This window comes from Sturnira hondurensis, unplaced genomic scaffold, assembly GCF_014824575.4.
Source record: "Sturnira hondurensis isolate 20B ecotype Veracruz unplaced genomic scaffold, ASM1482457v3 Scaffold0024822, whole genome shotgun sequence".
NCBI lineage: Eukaryota > Metazoa > Chordata > Mammalia > Chiroptera > Phyllostomidae > Sturnira > Sturnira hondurensis.
The window spans coordinates 340515-357127 of NW_028097453.1; the positions used below are offsets into that span (position 1 = coordinate 340515).

Genomic DNA, 16613 nt, shown 5'->3' on the forward strand with positions numbered 1-16613 from the left:
AGTCTCCGAGTAAGGGGTTCAAGGGGAAATTGGAGGTGAGAAATTGGAAATGAGTAATAGAGGCCGTTTATTTTCAGTTGTGCTGTAAAGGGGTGCAGAGGCATGAGAAATGGGGTGCTACTTGGACCGGGCTGCGGGACCAGAGGTGTTATTTCAGCTGATGGAAACGATCCATCACGACCTGCCAGTGGGGACAGAAAATGGCGCAGCCGCTTTGGGAGAACAATCCGGCAGTGCCCCAGGTCAGGCAGAGTTAGCGTGTGGCCCAGCAGCCCCACTCCTGGGCACGCGGCCAAGAGAGCTAGAAACACGTGTCCCCCCCAGAAACTCGTACCCAAGCGTGCACGGCAGCACTGTTGGCAATAGCCAAAAAGTAGAAGCAACTCAGATGTCCATCATGGAGGGATGGAAAGGTCAGGGTAGCGTATCCACGCTGTGGGATAGCACCCAGGCATCAAAGGGAACGGGGTACCAACTTACGCTGCAGCGTGGGTGAACCTCAAACACATGACGTACACAAGAGAAGCCTGTCACGAAAGACCATGCAGTGTGTCGTTCCAGAACAGGCAAATCTGGAGAAACTGTGGTCTGTGGGGCTGGCTCAGGCTGGGCTTGTGGGGCAGTTGCAGGGGGTGTGGGGAATGACTGTCTGCTAATGGGTATGGCTTTGTTTTGGGGTGATGAGGATGTTCTAAAATTGACCGTGGTAATGGCCGCTAGATGTTCTAAAATCGATGGTGGTAATGGCCGTTAAGTTTCATTCTGAGACTCAATTTCCAACAGGGGGGCGGTAATCCCTGCGCCTCCATCCAGCAATTCTCGGAAGGCCAGCCGAGTGTCTGAGAATTCAGTTCAATTTAACTCAATTCTGAAACTCCTCAGAGATAGCATCCAATGTCACAGGTCAGGGGTTCAGTCCCACAGACTGTGCCCCCGTCCCCAGATGCCAGCCACAGCCCAGGTTGTTGCCTGTACCTCTGACCTCCTGGCTGTCGATAAGACGTTCCCACAACCCCCTCCTTGGGTTCGATGCATTTGCTGGAAGGGCACACAGAACTCAGAGAGACACGTTACTTAGCAGATCATGGGTTTATCAGAAAAGGTTTTAACTCAGGAACAGCAAGAGCTGCACGGGTCCAGGTGCGGGGACAGGTGTGGAGCTGCCGGGCCCACAGGTGAGCTGCTCTCTCCTCATCTCCACGTGTCTGCCAGCCTCGAAGCTCTCGGGACCCGTCCTCTTTGGTTTTTATGGAGGCCTCATGATACAGACACGAAGCGTCAGCTCCTGGTGATGGACTCCCTCCCCAGCCCCTCGCCCCTCTTCTCACCACATGGTTGGTCCCCCAGCAGCCAGCCCCCACCCTTGGTGGCTTCCCGAACTTGCTTCACTCACGAAACACAAGGCACCTCTCTCACTCCGCGCACTTAGGAAACTCCAGGGTCTCGGGAGCCGTGACGGCAGCTGTGGATGAAGACCAAATAGCTTTCTGGTCACAAGGCCGCAGCTGTCCAACCTGGTCTGCTAACAACCACCGTGAATTACACACTTACAAAATCCAACAAGGGGAGAAGCTGATGTTGTGGGAGGAGGCAACCAATGCCCTTGAGTGAGCCGGAGAGATGGGACTCGGTGCCCAAGTGGAGGGGTGGATCTTAGCAGTGGGGAGCACACGCTGTCCCCACAGGGACAGGAGGGACGGGCCAGCCTGTGTGCGCAGGCGCTGACAGCTGCTCACGGCGGGCCTCCTCTTCTGATCGTGTCCTTTTTCTCTGAGGAGCAGGAGAGGGAGAATGACGGAGGAAAGGTTGGAGGCCTAAGGAGGATAGAGTGCCAGGTGAGCTCCCGGAGGTTAGGGGTCGGGGAGTATGAGCTGCTGAAGTGGACCAGCATGGGACTTAGAACCACCCGTGTTTTACACCGTCAGTGCTCACTGCATGCTAGGTACTGTTGCACGCACCCTCCGTACATTAGCTCATTTAAACACATTCCAAGCCCAGACATGGCATTACTGTTGCCTCCGTTTCGCACCTGGGAAACTGCAGGACAGAGAGAGTCGGTGACTTGTCCAAGTTCGCACCTGTCCGGGGAGCCAGGTATGCGTTGTGTGTTTGGCTGTGTGGGGGCCAAGCCCCGAGCAGATGGAGGTTTGGGTGTCCCCAGTGTGTGGAGGTCATCAAGTGATGACAATGGGGGGATGGCAGGGGAGTCGAGAATGTCAGCAGGGGAGTGACCAGAAGGATGGACTGTCACTCAGCCGCTGAGGAAGGGAAGTGAGGACACACGCAGGGTGGGCGGCAGGAGACGGAGGGAGGGCCCAATGGGACAGACAGAAGACTTTCTGGAGTCCAGATGCTGGAGGAAGTGAGCTGGAAAGATGGGCATCTGGAGCGTGGGCTCCTTAATGCTGAGGTTGGAGCACAGAGATGGTGACAAAGGCCACGGCATGACCACAGGGGTGGGAGAGGGACAAGAGCCCTGGAAGGGAGACAGTGAAGGGCCCGAGAGGCAGCCGTGGAAGGGCACACCGACGTGGGTGCTGGAGTCGCCCAGGACACTGGCAGAGCTCGCACTGGGGAGAGGAAGCAGTGCAGTGGAGTGCGGGGCAGGGACCTGGAGGGACGAGCAGCGCCCTGGATGCTGCAGGCCCCAGCACCCCGAGGACGTGCCTTCTTCCCCTGAGAGGGCCACAGGGAAGCCTAGGGCTCAGGGTAGAGCCAGGCTGGCTCAGCCCCTCCCCACCCAGCAGGTGCCCCTGGGAGCCCTGGCAGCAGGGCAGACAGGCCAGTCATCAGGCCCACTCCCACTAATCACAGTTGAGTGAGGGGACTAACTACCCCGAGCACTGCGTGTGGTGTCCAGTCTCTTCCAAGCTCACCAGGGGGTTCTAACCTGCAGCCGGGCTGGAGAGCCCAGAGTCAGAACAGGGAGGTGAGGGAGCTGCCAGGGAAGGGTGGAAAGATGGGGGATTTTGCTGATGGTGGACTGAGCTCCCCCGGCTGGGTGGAGCAGGGTGCCAGCGATGAGGAAGGGGTTCAGGCTGGAGTCGGAGCAGGGGACAGGCCCGGTTATCCCGGGTGCAGTCCAGATGAAGAAGGACAGCCCTGGAGTCATGGACGTCTTGCAGCAGCTGCAGTACCTGGGGCCCAGGGACGGAGGGGCCAGGCCTGGAGGCCCCTTGGGCAGACTGTGGGGATGAGGCAGAGAAGGGGCAGCCAGCCGGAAGCCCTGGAACGCTGCAGGTTCCCAGCTCCGCACACTGAGGGGTCATGGAGGTGGGATGAGGGAGGTGGCCCAGGAGGGTGCAGAGCTCCATGGACAACTCTGGTGTGGACAGCAGAGAAAGGGGGGAATACACACCCCCACAGGTGTGTGCACGGGGGTGTGTGTGTGTGTGTAAATATACCACGTTACTATTGCCGGCAGGGTGTGCAAGAAACTGAAGTCATGGCCCTGTCCAGGGGAGGGGACAGGGCGTCTGGGCTACAGAGGTGACAAAAGGGAGACCTTACTGTGGACCCTCTTTTGCCTCTTCACCTTTGAACCACAAGACAAGCAGCCATGATGGGAGGAGCCACACCAGTCTCCAGGCATTGGACTTGGTGCCCCCCCCCCACCCGCACACAGAGCTGTAGGCATTGCTCCCCCCCACCCCCGAGTCTAGACAAGTGAGCTCCAGACCAGTGAGCCAGACTGGCCACAGGGTCAAGGGTGTGCGGGAGCCCTGAGAGAAGAAATGTGGGGCCCCTGTGAGCCCTGAAGGCCCCGGCATGAAGGTCTGCAGTGAGACTTTCTGGCTCCACAGTTAGAGTGAGGCCTCTGAGCAGGATGATGTGGGCAGCCCAGCCTGTCACCAGAGGGGGCGCCCTAGAGCCCAAGGCCTGGGTCAGATCTCAGCGCATGGCTCCGCAGTCGCAGGGCAAGCTCCTCAGCCTGTCCGTTGCTGCAGCTGCAAGACGGGAGAAGCACGGTGCCTCCGTCACAGCAGTCGGGACAGGCCCAGGAAGCATCAGTATTGTTACTCCCGTCCCTCTGAAGGTGACTCTGCCCATAGGCAGTGGGCACCCGGAGTTCCAGTGCCAGCTGGTGTCTTGCAGTCCCATCTGGTTCTCGCATGGGCAGGTGTGGGGCAGTGTACTAGGGGACGAGGTCGGGTGCTCCTGTCATAAACCCACTCGGGCTGCGTGCTCAGCCACAGCTCATGGACTCAAAATGCATCTCCATGCCCCTGAGTCAGATGCTACGAAACCCCTCGCTCCCTGTGTCAGGAGTGACTCAGCCGTGTGCCAAGGACGTGAAGGGAAGCTGTTCAGGGAGCGCCCCAGGCAGGGTGTGAGCCTCGCTTTTGGCGCAGTTCCCTTTTCCCCACCTCTCTCCTCTGCTGTCTCATTCTGATGTTCAGAAAGGGTGCTGAGCTTCCTGAGGTCTAGCTGTGGCTTCGTTCCACTGACATTGTGGTCAGCACCTTGCTGAAGTCATGCACCATCACCCCAGGAATCCTGAAAGACCCCCTTTAAGTTCAGGGCCCATGGGCATTCTGTACTGAAGGCGCCCGGCTCAGCTCACCTTAGGACACAGGTCAGCCTTGGCCTGTCTGTCTGTCTCTCTCTTGTTCTCCCCTCCCCACTGCCCCAATCCTCCCTTCGCTTTTGTGGGCCAGGTGCTGCTCATACAAAGATGGTCCAGGTGGGCTCCATTCTTAAGAAGCACAAAGTGTTGAAAGGAAGGCAGACACATTCACCAGTAAGTCAGGTGTGAGCTGTGAGAGCCCAGGACCATGACTAGTTCTGCTAGAGGCAGTCAGGAAAAGCTTCTAAAAGGAGGTGATATTTGTGCTGGGTTTTGAGGTATTCATAGGAGTTCACCAGAAAATGATAGGAGGAAGGAAATTCCAGGCAGAGGGAATAGCCTGGGCAGAAACCACAGGCAGGAGGAGATTGTGGTGCTTCTGAAGAGTCTCAAGTTCACTGCGGTCGGAGTGTTCAGATGGAGTGGGGAAGGTCTTCCAGCCAACAGTACAGAACCGACAGACATACTTCAACACACAGATGATGTGACCAGAGCTAGGTCCGTCCCAACCTGCCTCTGTTCCAGAACCTTCTGCCGCTTTCTCGTTGGAAAGCAGCTAACTGCCACTTGGAGTTTCCCCAGAGCCCTCCCACTAGGGCCTGGTCTCTAGCCTGAGAGAAGTGCCCAGGTTCCGGATTGGTCGAATGGTCATGATTGACATCTATTACATCAATGAATGCCGGCATAAGTAATCCCTCTGCCCATTTCTGGAACCTTGTGGGAGGATCTTAAAAAAAAAAAAAAACCCTCCCAGGAGAGGGGAGGTGCAGAAGGACTACCAGTAGGACTAGGGTTACAACAGTCCCCCCCCCAAATCTGCAGGGAATGCGTTCCAGGACCCCCAGTGGATGCCTGAAACCATAGACAGTACCGAACCTCACACACAGTAGTTGTTCCCTGTGTATACACACAGCTTTTCCCTTACGGCAAACACAGCTGTCTTCGGTGTATCTGAATTACCAGCTTCACTGCTCTTGTACTTTGGGGACATTATTAAGTAGAATAAGGGTGACCTGAACACGAATATGCGGTACCACAACGTTCAAGCCAATAGCCGAGGTGGCTGCAGTGACTGACGTCTGGTCGCGAGCGCAGAGGGGCCCGCTGGACAGAGGGACGGGTCCCATCCCGGGCCAGATGGCGTGACATTTCACCACACCCCCCAGAATGGTGCATGATCTAAAACTTGTGAATCGTTTATGTCTGGAATGTTCCTTTTAATATTTCCGGACTGCTGTTGAGCATAGGTCGCTGAAACTGCGGAAAGCAAAACCGCCGGTAGGGGAGGATGGTTGCGTTTTTTTCTTCTTTATCATCTCGAATCCCCATTAGGAGGGTGTATGGGCCCCATTTCCTTATTCACGATGCCTGAGTCCAAATAGCCCGGAAAAACAAAGGTGTTTTCTTTCCTTTCCCTGGGAACTGGTTTTGTGTCAGAATGACCTGAGCAGATACAAGGCTATTTATAGTCATTATTGATCACTCGGGTGGATATTCATAGTCTGCGGCAGAACCTCGAATAGGTTTGATGGCGGGTTTGTCCCAGACCCCGCTGGGGCGCTGCGTGACTGGGTGGCATATGGGCTGTATTACCTGCCCGCAGTACAACTGGGAACGAAAGCCTGATTTCCAAAACCAGCCTGGGCCCCCGAGAGGTTCCTTAAGAAATGGCAGGCCTGTGTTCTTGCACTTGGGGGAAGAAGAGGGCCTGCTCCGTTTCTCCAGCAGGCGCGCCCTCTGTGCGTGCTCCGCGGTGACCTTTGAAACCGCTTCACCAGCCTGCACATCCAGACGGCCCCTCCCAGCACCCTGGCCCCCAGCAGGTGATTTCCCCCCGGCTTTACGGGCCAGCTGGGTCACGGACGGTGTTAGGAGGGCACCATGGCCTTGTGTGAGGTGATCTGTAGTTTAGAAGCGCCTCTGCCCCGGCTGGGTGAGCGCCGGGGCTTTGAATGAGTCATTGCACCTTTGGGCCTCTGTCCTCTCTGCAAAGTGTGAGTAGCAATCCCTGCCCCTCGCCGCCCCAGCAAAGTCCTCTGTCCCAGTGAGGACCGAGGCGTTTTGTCAGGGTTGCATGCTGCGAGGGGCCAGGCACGACCGGTGGCTGTCCATTTGATGCTCACCCTCGCTCTGGGAGGGAGACTGTTGTTATTCCCACACCCCCGATGAGGACACCGAGGCGCATAGAACGGGCACAACCACTTGCCTCAGTCTTCTCAGCTGATTGAAGGTGGGAGTCCGATGATGTAGATGGACCAGGTGGTCTGACTCTAAAGCCCTGGGCTGGGTCCCTGGTCCCTGCCTCCTCATCCGTAAAAGGAAAACGGTCGTGAAAACGCTTTGGAAATTGTCCCCTGCCTTCCAGATGCTGCTGTGGTTCAGGCTCCTGTTGGGTCTGGGGTAGGTGGGGGGTCAGGCAGGGGCTGCCCCTCTCCAGGAAGGGTTGGGCGTGGTGAGGTGGGCTTCCTCTGTGACCTGGAGTTGGTAGGTGTGTGTGAATGAGCATTGGGCCTTTTATTTCTGGGAAACGGGAGAGTGGGTAGGCAGGAGGAGGACATTGGTATCTTCTTTTGTGGTTTGAAGTGGAAGGAGACCTTGATGTTCTCAGTCATCTTGTGCAGGCTGCACCCCAAGCAACTCCAGGAGGCACCATTCACACTCTAGTCTAAGTGAGTGGCACTCCCTAGGGCTGTGTGCTATGCATCATACTGATGGCCCTGGTGATGTCTCTTCGTATGATGGCTCCATGGTAAACAATGACAGCAGTTAAAATGACCAGAGTCTGCAAGCACGCAGTGTTCATTTTCTTACCTAAGCCCGATGATGAGGCTCTGAGGTCAATACTCTTGGTGTCTGTGTTTCGCACGTGGGGAAATGGTTACGGATAGTCTAGGGGAAATGCCCAGGGTCACACAGCCCTTTCCCACTGTGCCAAGGAGCCCCTGAACTTGGCCGAGGCTGAGGAAAGGCAGCGCGGTGGGACCTCCACTGCACTGAACAAAACCATCACTGTGTCTCTTTTCTCCCCCCACCACTGTCCCTTCCCACACAGCTGGACAAGATGCTGGACCCGCAGGTGTGGCGGGAGGCGGCCACGCAGGTCTTCTTCGCCCTGGGGCTGGGTTTCGGGGGTGTCATCGCCTTCTCCAGCTACAACAAGCAGGACAACAACTGCCACTTCGACGCTGCCCTGGTGTCCTTCATCAACTTCTTCACCTCGGTGCTGGCCACCCTCGTGGTGTTCGCTGTGCTGGGCTTCAAGGCCAACATCATGAATGAGAAATGCGTGGTCGAGTAGGTGGCACCTCTCCCCCATCCTTTCTCCTCCCTGTCTGCACCACCCGGAGGGCGGGAGGGCTGTGGACGGGGAGTCCCTGTGGCCCCTAGGGCCCGAGGAAATCTCTAGCCCCAGCCCTGGACCATGAGGTATCACAGGTGTCTCTGCTGACAGCCAGGCAGAGGGAGGTCCTGCCCAGGAGGTGCCCCCAGGATCGTGCTCACCACTGCCTTTTTGGGGGGTCATCTCCCCTTTTGCTGCAGGAATGCTGAGAAAATCCTGGGGTACCTCCACACCAACGTCCTGAGCCGGGACCTCATCCCTCCCCACGTGAATTTCTCCCACCTGACCACCAAAGACTACACGGAGATGTACAAGGTCATCATGACCGTGAAGGAGGACCGTTTCTCAGCCCTGGGCCTTGACCCCTGCCTGCTGGAGGACGAGCTGAACAAGGTGTGGGACAGGCTGCCCCTCCCGGCTGGGCTGGGAGGCAGACAGGCCATGGGGCTCATTTGTTTACCTGATAAGCAAGGGCCTCCTCTGTGTCCAGACAGGGAGGGGGGAAGGTATCAGCTCAAACCCCTGCCCTCAGGTAGGCTAAGTCTTGGTGAGGGGACAAGGCTGACACACACGGCACAGAAATCCCAGGGAGTGTGTGGGACGACTTTCACATTCATTGAATGGGCTTCCTGGGCCCTGGTCACTGCCACGTGTCACACACTCAGAGCAGTGCCTTACACACGGCAGGCAGAAAATAACAGTTTGTAGCAGCACCTGCCCTTTGCTCTCTGTCCCCTTCGGCCCTCATGACGTGTCCTGAGTCGAGAGTTAATATTGTCCCAGTCTTGTCACAGGACAACGGGGAGGTGGTGCCAGTGGGCAGCGTGTGGTCAGTCGCCCCCTGAGCGGGGCCCAAGCATCAGTACTGGGGTTCTCTACCTCACTGCCCATTGGGGCCAGCTGGGGGCTCTGTCACCCTCAGATACCCAGCTTTACCCCTAGACCAATCTGATCATTGTTGCTGGGGTGAGACCCAGGCGAGGGTGTTTTTAAAGGCTCCACTGTGATCCCATGGGGCAGCCGTGGCTGAGATCACGCGGTTGAGGTCTGGAGATCAGAGCTGGGAGCAATCTGGGAAGACTTCTTAGAGGAGGAATGCCTTGAGCTGAGTGTGTTTCTAAAAGGGGGCATCTTCGTCTGAATCGCCTGGGGTCCTTGGACAGCTGGCAGGTTCCAGGCTCCAGAGCTGAACTCCTGAATCAGTCAGTGCTTTCCTCCCTTTCGGGGGGAAGGATTCTGCTGCCCACTCAAATCTGAGACACACTGGCCAAAGCAGCTGGACGTAGTTCAGGGTGGGGACCCCTAAGAAAGTCCTGAAGCTCTGAGGGCAGAGGTGGCGAAGCCAGCAGCTCCCAGGGGGGGCGTGGGCCCTCACAGAGCCCTCACCCCTGCCCCCTGCCCCCTGCCCCCTGCCCCCCGCAGTCCGTGCAGGGCACAGGCCTGGCCTTCATCGCCTTCACCGAGGCCATGACGCACTTCCCCGCCTCCCCGTTCTGGTCCGTCATGTTCTTCCTGATGCTCATCAACCTGGGCCTGGGCAGTATGATCGGGACCATGGCCGGCATCACCACGCCCATCATCGACACCTTCAAGGTGCCCAAGGAGATGTTCACAGGTAACTGCTCCCGGCCTGTGGGCTGCCCTGGGGACAACAGCGGGGCTGCGGCTCTGACTTGGAGAGTCACACTCCTGACCCACAGGGCTGGGCCTGCTGGAGGGAGGAGTGGGATGGGAGGGGCCTGGGCGCCCCCAAGACCCCCGGGCCCCGCCCACCTGCACCTCTGCCCCCACACCGGCCTCCCGGCTCTCTGTAGTGGGCTGCTGTGTCTTTGCATTCTTCGTGGGGCTGTTGTTCGTCCAGCGCTCCGGAAACTACTTTGTCACCATGTTTGATGACTACTCGGCCACCCTGCCGCTCACCCTCATTGTCATCCTCGAGAACATCGCTGTGGCCTGGATCTATGGAACAAAGAAGTAAGGGGCCATGGGGGAGAGATGTGGACAGGAGGAGGGGTCTGTCCCGGTGTGACACCCCTGAGAGTGCTGTGTTCCCAGGGCTGCTGCGAGTGGGCAGGGGATCACGGAGCTGAAAGTGCTCTCACGGGTCCTTTAGAGAAACTGAGGCTCAGAGGGAGGCATCCTGGCTGGTGAGAGGCAGAGCCAGGCTGAGGGCACGAGTCTCCAGGCCTCAGGCCCCGACACCGCCCTCCACTGCCTGAAGTGACCGTAGCACCTCTCCTGGGTACCGACTGCTCAGAATTTTCTGAAGCTTAAACACCTAGTGGGTATGCGAGGGGCCCCTGCCTTCCAAGCGCTGGTAGACTTCAGCAGCCCAACTCACAGCTTTGAGGCTGTTTACACAGGGGTGAGAGACGGGGTGTAGCTGGGGCCTGAAGCTGGGGGTCTGGTGGGTGAGAGGATTCAGCAGTAAGAAAGGATGGGGTCTCATGGCCCGAGCCTGAGCAGACCTGTGCTCACTGTCCGCCGCCCACCTCATTCCTCATTTAAGGACCAAGCTGTGCACCCAGAAAGCCCCAGGACTGGGTCCCTCCCACTTGCTTAAGGCCAGGGCTCCACTGACCCCCTCAGCCTGACCCTCCCCTGATGTCTGGACCTGGCCTTAGAATCAGGCTCTCTCCCCCTCCCTGATGTCCCCGAGAGAGCCACCCACTCCTGGCAGGGTGCAGGAGGGGCCGGTGAGAAGGCAGGGAGCAGCCCCGAGAGCCGGGGCTGGGACGCACTGCTGAAAGGTGCTGCCTCTTTAGACCCTTCTCAGAACATTATTTTTAAATGCATATGATAAAATATATAGTATTGTGCAGGCAACTCAATTGACTGAAAATTAGCAAAATGTTGAAAATCTGAGCTGTAGTAGTATCTGTGTACTTCATTTTTACTGCATTAAGTCGCAAGATCTAGCTATGGGTCTAATAACAGCAGTAACTTTAAGTGAGCGATGAGAATCAATGATATTTGCAGGTAATTTCCGCTGTAATGTGATAGGAAAATATCTGAGATTTAATCTGTTGCTGGCAGAGTCCCAGGTGCTGTTAATACTACCGTGGTTGCTTGCATTTATAATAGAAAGAAATGCGATATTTCAGTGAGGTATTATTGAGGTAAAGGTGATTGTTGTAACGCCATTCCCGGACACAGCCTGCTAGCCTCCCAGAATTCCACCCACTGGCCGTGTAGAAACCCGAGTCAGGGAGCCTGCTGGACACCGGGGAAGGTGCACTGCCACCGCTTTTCCAGCAGGGGGAGTCTAGAGCCAGGCCATTGTGAGTGGGGGTTGGGGGGCACCCAGAGCACACAGCCCTCTGGTGTGCCCCATGGGTTGTATGGTAGCCTTGGGTGGGATGTGACTTGATGTAGTCAGAGGAGGTTACAGGAAGGTGGCAGAGCCTGCCCAGAGGCCAGCAGGGCCACAGATAATATACCGGGAGCCTTGAAGTCGAAGAATGGAAGAGCCTGGGAGGGATGGGATGGTCAGGGAAGGCTTCCTGGAGGAGGTGGCTCTTGGGGGGGGAATGCTCAGGCACCAACTTCTGGGCCCTCTGCTGCACCTGGCAGGTTCATGCAGGAGCTGACGGAGATGCTGGGCTTCCGGCCCTACCGCTTCTATTTCTACATGTGGAAGTTCGTGTCTCCACTGTGCATGGCTGTGCTCACCACGGCCAGCATCATCCAGCTGGGGGTCACACCCCCGGGCTATAGCGCCTGGATCAAAGAGGAGGTGAGGGTGGCAGCCGGGACTCTCGGGACTGAGGGTCGGAAGGGCTGACACACCTGTCCAGTCTTTCTAACTCATGTTTTGTCTCTCTGTGTGTGGGCAGTGACATCACCCTTCCTTTTTGCAAGTGTAGAGACTGGGACGCAGGTGACCAGCTAACTTAAGTAACGACCCCTGCAGGGGCCAGAACAGTGGCTGGGATAGCTGGAGAGGGTGGGAAGAGGCAGTCTGGGGTGGGGGAGGCTGTGGCAGTGTGCCCTGTGAGGCAGCGGCCCTCTGCCCTCCCCTGTCCGCCCCCAGGCTGCCGAGCGCTATCTGTATTTCCCCAACTGGGCCATGGCCCTCCTGATCACCCTCATCCTGGTGGCGACCCTGCCCATCCCCGTGGTGTTCATCCTGAGGCACTTCCACCTGCTCTCCGACGGCTCCAACACCCTCTCCGTGTCCTACAAGAAGGGCCGCATGATGAAGGACATCTCCAACTTGGAGGAGAACGATGAAACCCGCTTCATCCTCAACAAGGTGCCCAGCGAGGCGCCCTCCCCCATGCCTACTCACCGCTCCTACCTGGGGCCCGGCAGCACATCGCCCCTGGAGCCCAGCGGGGACCCCAATGGACGCTATGGGAGTGGCTACCTCCTGGCCAGCACCCCTGAGTCAGAGCTGTGACCACCAGTCCCCCTCACCACCCACCTCTCCGCCACACCCAGCCAGCCCCCGTCCCAGCCTGTTCACCCCTCCCAACAGCGGGGTCCGCCCTGACTCATCCCCCATCCCAGTCCCGGCCAATTCTGCTCCCTAGACCTGGGTGGGAGCCGCCCCATCTAACCCTCTAAGATCCCCCCAGATGGTGGCCACATAATTGGAATAATCCTGAAATTCTGATTCCCAGCGCAGGGGAGACTCCAAGTGGCCACTTTCGGGGTCACTTCACCTTCCTTCTCTCCCCCTAACCTGCTACCTGCAGTTCCTAGGTCTTGGAGTCCCTCTGTGCTGACAGGTGGTGGTGCTGGTGACAGGCACAGGGGCGGGGTGGGGTGGGGTACTCAGAGGCTGCCTGACTGAAGGCTGGAGATGGGACAGACGTATCAGCACCCGGGGCTTGGGCTTGGGGTCATTTGAGGCATGTGGTACTCCAACAGCAGAGGGGTAGGGGCACCCCCATCTCCAGCTCTAGGTGCAATCCCTGATGTCCTAGGTTCTGCCCCAGTGGGCAGGGTGTGCTCCCACATCCTGCCTGGGAAGGTGATGACTGGGCTGGAACCTGCCTACCTCCGTGCGGGCTTAGCCGTCTCCCTGTCCTCTCCCGGCCCCCAGCCCCATCCTGGAGCCCCAGGTGGTGGCCCCTGCTTTTCCCGGAGGTTTCCAGAGCACACACGCCCACAGCACAATTCGGATGGTGTGCAGCACAGCTGCAAAGCACATCCCCTAATTCCATCGGGGCCCCTGTTTTCTCTCTAGTGGCAGCTTCTTCCCTGGAACGAGGTCCCTGGAGTTCTGGGGCCCACACCCAGGACGCCCAGCACCTGGGCAAAGAGATAATTCCACTGCCCTTCTGGGCCGCCACTCACCCTCTGTCGTGTGAGCATGGCTCCCTGGGTGCCCGTCATGGACAGACACCTCAGGAACCTTTCCCAAGCCACCCGACCCTCGTCACCCAGGGCCACAGGCGCTGCGGTGGACCCTGCAGGTTGCCAAGAGGAGGGGGCTGGGTCTCTGTCCTGGAGCGCAGCCCCACAGCGTTCCCCACCCCAACTCTTGCCTTCTGGCTGACCCTGGAATATGACTGCCCTCAGGGTAAGGCTGGGAGTGGTGGATGGACCAATGGAAGGATGATTAGATGGGAGGATAATGGATAGGTGATGGATGGGTAGCTGGATTGGTGGGTGGGTGGATGGATGGATGGATGATGAATTGGTAGGTACATGGGTGGGTGGGTGATGGATGATGGATGGGTAGGTAGATTGGTGGATGGATGGATGGATGGATGATGGTTGGGTAGGTGGATGGATGATGGATGGATGGATGCAGGATGGATGATGGATGGGTAGGTGGGTGGGGGGATGGATGATGGAAGGTAGGAAGGAGGGCAGACTGGCCGCCACAGCAAACCGCTGAGAGCTGTGGTGGGAAGGGAGAGATCAGGCCACATCCCCAGGCCTGGGCACCTTGGCAGAGCGTCCTGAGTCACTTGTGGGGGTGGGGACAGACTAGATCCAGGGTTCCCTCCTTCACTTCTTAGTCCCTTGCCTCCTCCCTTTCCTCCGGATCCATCCCCCATCCCACCATTTTTCTTACCCGCCCCTCCCTCCCTCCCCCACCATTTCTGGCCCTCTCAGCCCCATCCACCTTCCTGACTTGACGGGAGAGGAGAGACCCAGGTCTCCCCAGAGACCCGAGCCTTTGGAGCACAATGTCCCGCTGCAGGCCCCCCACCCAGCAGCACCTCCCCTGTGGCCCCAAGCCCAGTCCCAGCCGATTTAGCAACAGGAGAAGCGAGGCCCCAGGAGAGACACTCCACTATACATACTCTTCTGCACACCCCACTTCTGCCGTGTAGTCAGTCTGAACATGTGGGTGTCCATGCTTTTAATGACAACCCCAATATTACCCTGTGGCTGGTGGACTCTCTCCATCCTCAATGCTGTACAGATCTATTTTCATTGTATATCTGATATATTTTTAATTTTGTAGCTTGTGGCTGGGCCACCAGCCTGCCACAGGGGCTGAGCCGGGCAGCCTCTCAGTCCCATGGGCTGGTGAGCGCGCCTAGCCCATCCGGCTGTGTCTGCTGTGTTAGCCGTAGGGCCCGGAGCTTGACGTGTGTGTGTGTGTGTGTGTGTGTGTGTGCGCGCGCGTGTGTGGCGTGTGTGCCTACGTGCGTGTGGCTGTGTGTAGGGTGCTGACTTGTGAACCCCAATGTTCACCGTGCTCCTGAAGACCCCACCGCCCTCCCTGCCTCCCCCTCCCCCTCTCAGCCAGGCCTCAGGGCCAGCCTGTCAGAAGCCCCCTGTCTGGGGAAGGCGAGCTTTCCTTGGGGGGACCCATTGCCTTCACGCCACTGGAAAGGAGGGGCCTGGTGGGGCCAGGGAGGCCACTGCGTCTGTTTTCCAGTCAACCTCTTGCTGTCTCCACCGGAGGCCCAGGCTCTTCATCCCAAGGAAAGTCCTGGGCTCCTTAAGATGGTGCAGCCCCAGGAAGGCCTCTCCCAGCACCTGGACCTTGCATTTGTCTTTGGGACAGTCCTGACTGTGTTCAGAGGGGAGCTGCGTGCACCTGGCCCCTGGGCTGCTGGCACGCACACTTTTGCCCAAAAGTCCTTGGGGGGCTGGAAGTGGGGCAGGTGGGGCCTCTGATGAGGTCAGATCCAGCCCCAGGTTTCCTGGGGGAGCAGGAGGTGGGGTGCCCGCCCACCCTGGCTGTGGTGCCGTCCTGCAACACCCACAGGAGACAGTGGGCTCCAGGCCAGGGCATGCCTGTGAGTCCCCTGCTCCTTGTCCTCTGGCCCGATCACCAGCTTATTGCTCAGGGAGCCGTCTCCACTGAGGCAACTTGAAGCCCAGGTGGGTCTGGACGGGTGGGTGCACAAGTCGAAGCCAGTGAGGGTAGCTTTGCCCTCTGGCCATAAACGTGTAGAGATCGTCCCCTTCCTGGTGCCAGGAGAAGCTAAGAGGCTGGGGGTTGGGGGCCGCGTGGTCCCAGACCTTGGGCAGACCTGCAGTATTCTGGCTGGGGTGCCCTTCCACCTGTCCTCGCAGCAGCACCCCTGCCACTGCCCCCAGAGCAGTCCCCAGGGTGGAGAAGAGGAGAGAAGGGCAGGTTGGAAGGCACCTGACCCCCTGAGCGTCCTCTAGGCCCTGAAACTGGGGGACCTGCTGCCCCGTCTGTGGGGCCTGGCAAATGGGGCTGCGGAAGGGGGCCCAGGGCCCCTCCTCATCCCAAGCGCTGCTTTGCACAGATGCAGGCACACACCGAGAGCATCACTAGGTCCTGGCACAGGTTCAAGTCCATGTGCCGGTGGCTGGCCAAAACCCTGGGTCGGTCAAGACCACTCAGCCCAGGGGAGGGGACAAGGTATTGTCACCCTGGAGCCCCTCCTTCCTCTCTGCTCCCCCCATGGTGTACAATAAAGTGTCTGTTCTTACCAACCCCCTCTTGCCTTTCTGACTGGCCCAGAGGGGGGTGGGGTGGGGGTGGGGCAGTGTTAGGGTAAAAGCTTGGATGGGAGGCTGTGGGAGCCTTGGGTGTGGCTGACTGGCTGGGGACTTGGGGAGGATGAGGAGGGACACCTACTCACTCTCCCAGGAACTGCCCTGGTGTCCCTGTAGCAGGCCCCATCAGCTCCCAGTGTTCCCCATCAGCCATCGCAGACAGCATTTGCAACAGCGGGCTCTCTGGGGTGAATCCAGCCAACCTGCGGGCAGCCTGGGTTTATGCTGCACGGCAACGCTTACACGCAGGTTTTTCCCCAGTGAATATACAGTCGGCCGGCCCCCTGTACCAGCGGACTCCACTTCTGTGAGCTCACCCAACTGCGGGAGGAGGGCAGAGTTGCTCGTCTGCAGCGGGGAAGCCCAACTCTGGCCATTCTATGCTGTTCCAAGACTTTTGGCTGCGTTGTCCAAGGGCCAGCTGGCTGTCAGGTTTTTGTGTCCGATGTAAGGAGGGTGTTGTCCACTTACAGGGCCTGGAGGGGGAAATTCCTGCCCTGCCGTGTTGCCAGGAAGAGCAATTATATCTGTCAGCTCTGCAAGACTGCGGTGTGTGGAGGCCCCCACAGGGAAGGGGTGGGGTGGCTGGGAAGGCCTGGGAGCCAGGTAGGGGCCAGCGGGGGACCTGAGGGTTCATGGGAGCGAGCCACGTTCTAAGTTGTGAAAGAGCGGCCCCTCTCTTCAAGTACAAGGTGAAGATGAAATACGGGGTTTGCCATTGCCTACTTTCTCAAATTTCAATCTCAAGTATTTATTGAAGCA

General features: G+C 58.3%; 1 protein-coding gene across 2 annotated transcripts in view; it reads left to right on the plus strand.

The window, feature by feature from the left end:
- Positions 1-13508, plus strand: part of SLC6A17 (solute carrier family 6 member 17) — a 40211-nt gene extending 26703 nt beyond the window's left edge. The window contains exons 7-12 of one of the 2 annotated variants that reach the window (XM_037038885.1): positions 7620-7861; positions 8108-8300; positions 9330-9522; positions 9722-9881; positions 11481-11643; positions 11941-12309. In XM_037038885.1, coding sequence (XP_036894780.1) covers positions 7620-7861; positions 8108-8300; positions 9330-9522; positions 9722-9881; positions 11481-11643; positions 11941-12309 — 1320 coding nt within the window. Of the gene's footprint in view, positions 1-7619; positions 7862-8107; positions 8301-9329; positions 9523-9721; positions 9882-11480; positions 11644-11940 lie in introns of both variants that reach the window. The other variant, XM_037038886.1, reaches the window with a different exon arrangement.
- The last annotated feature ends 3105 nt before the right edge of the window (positions 13509-16613 follow it).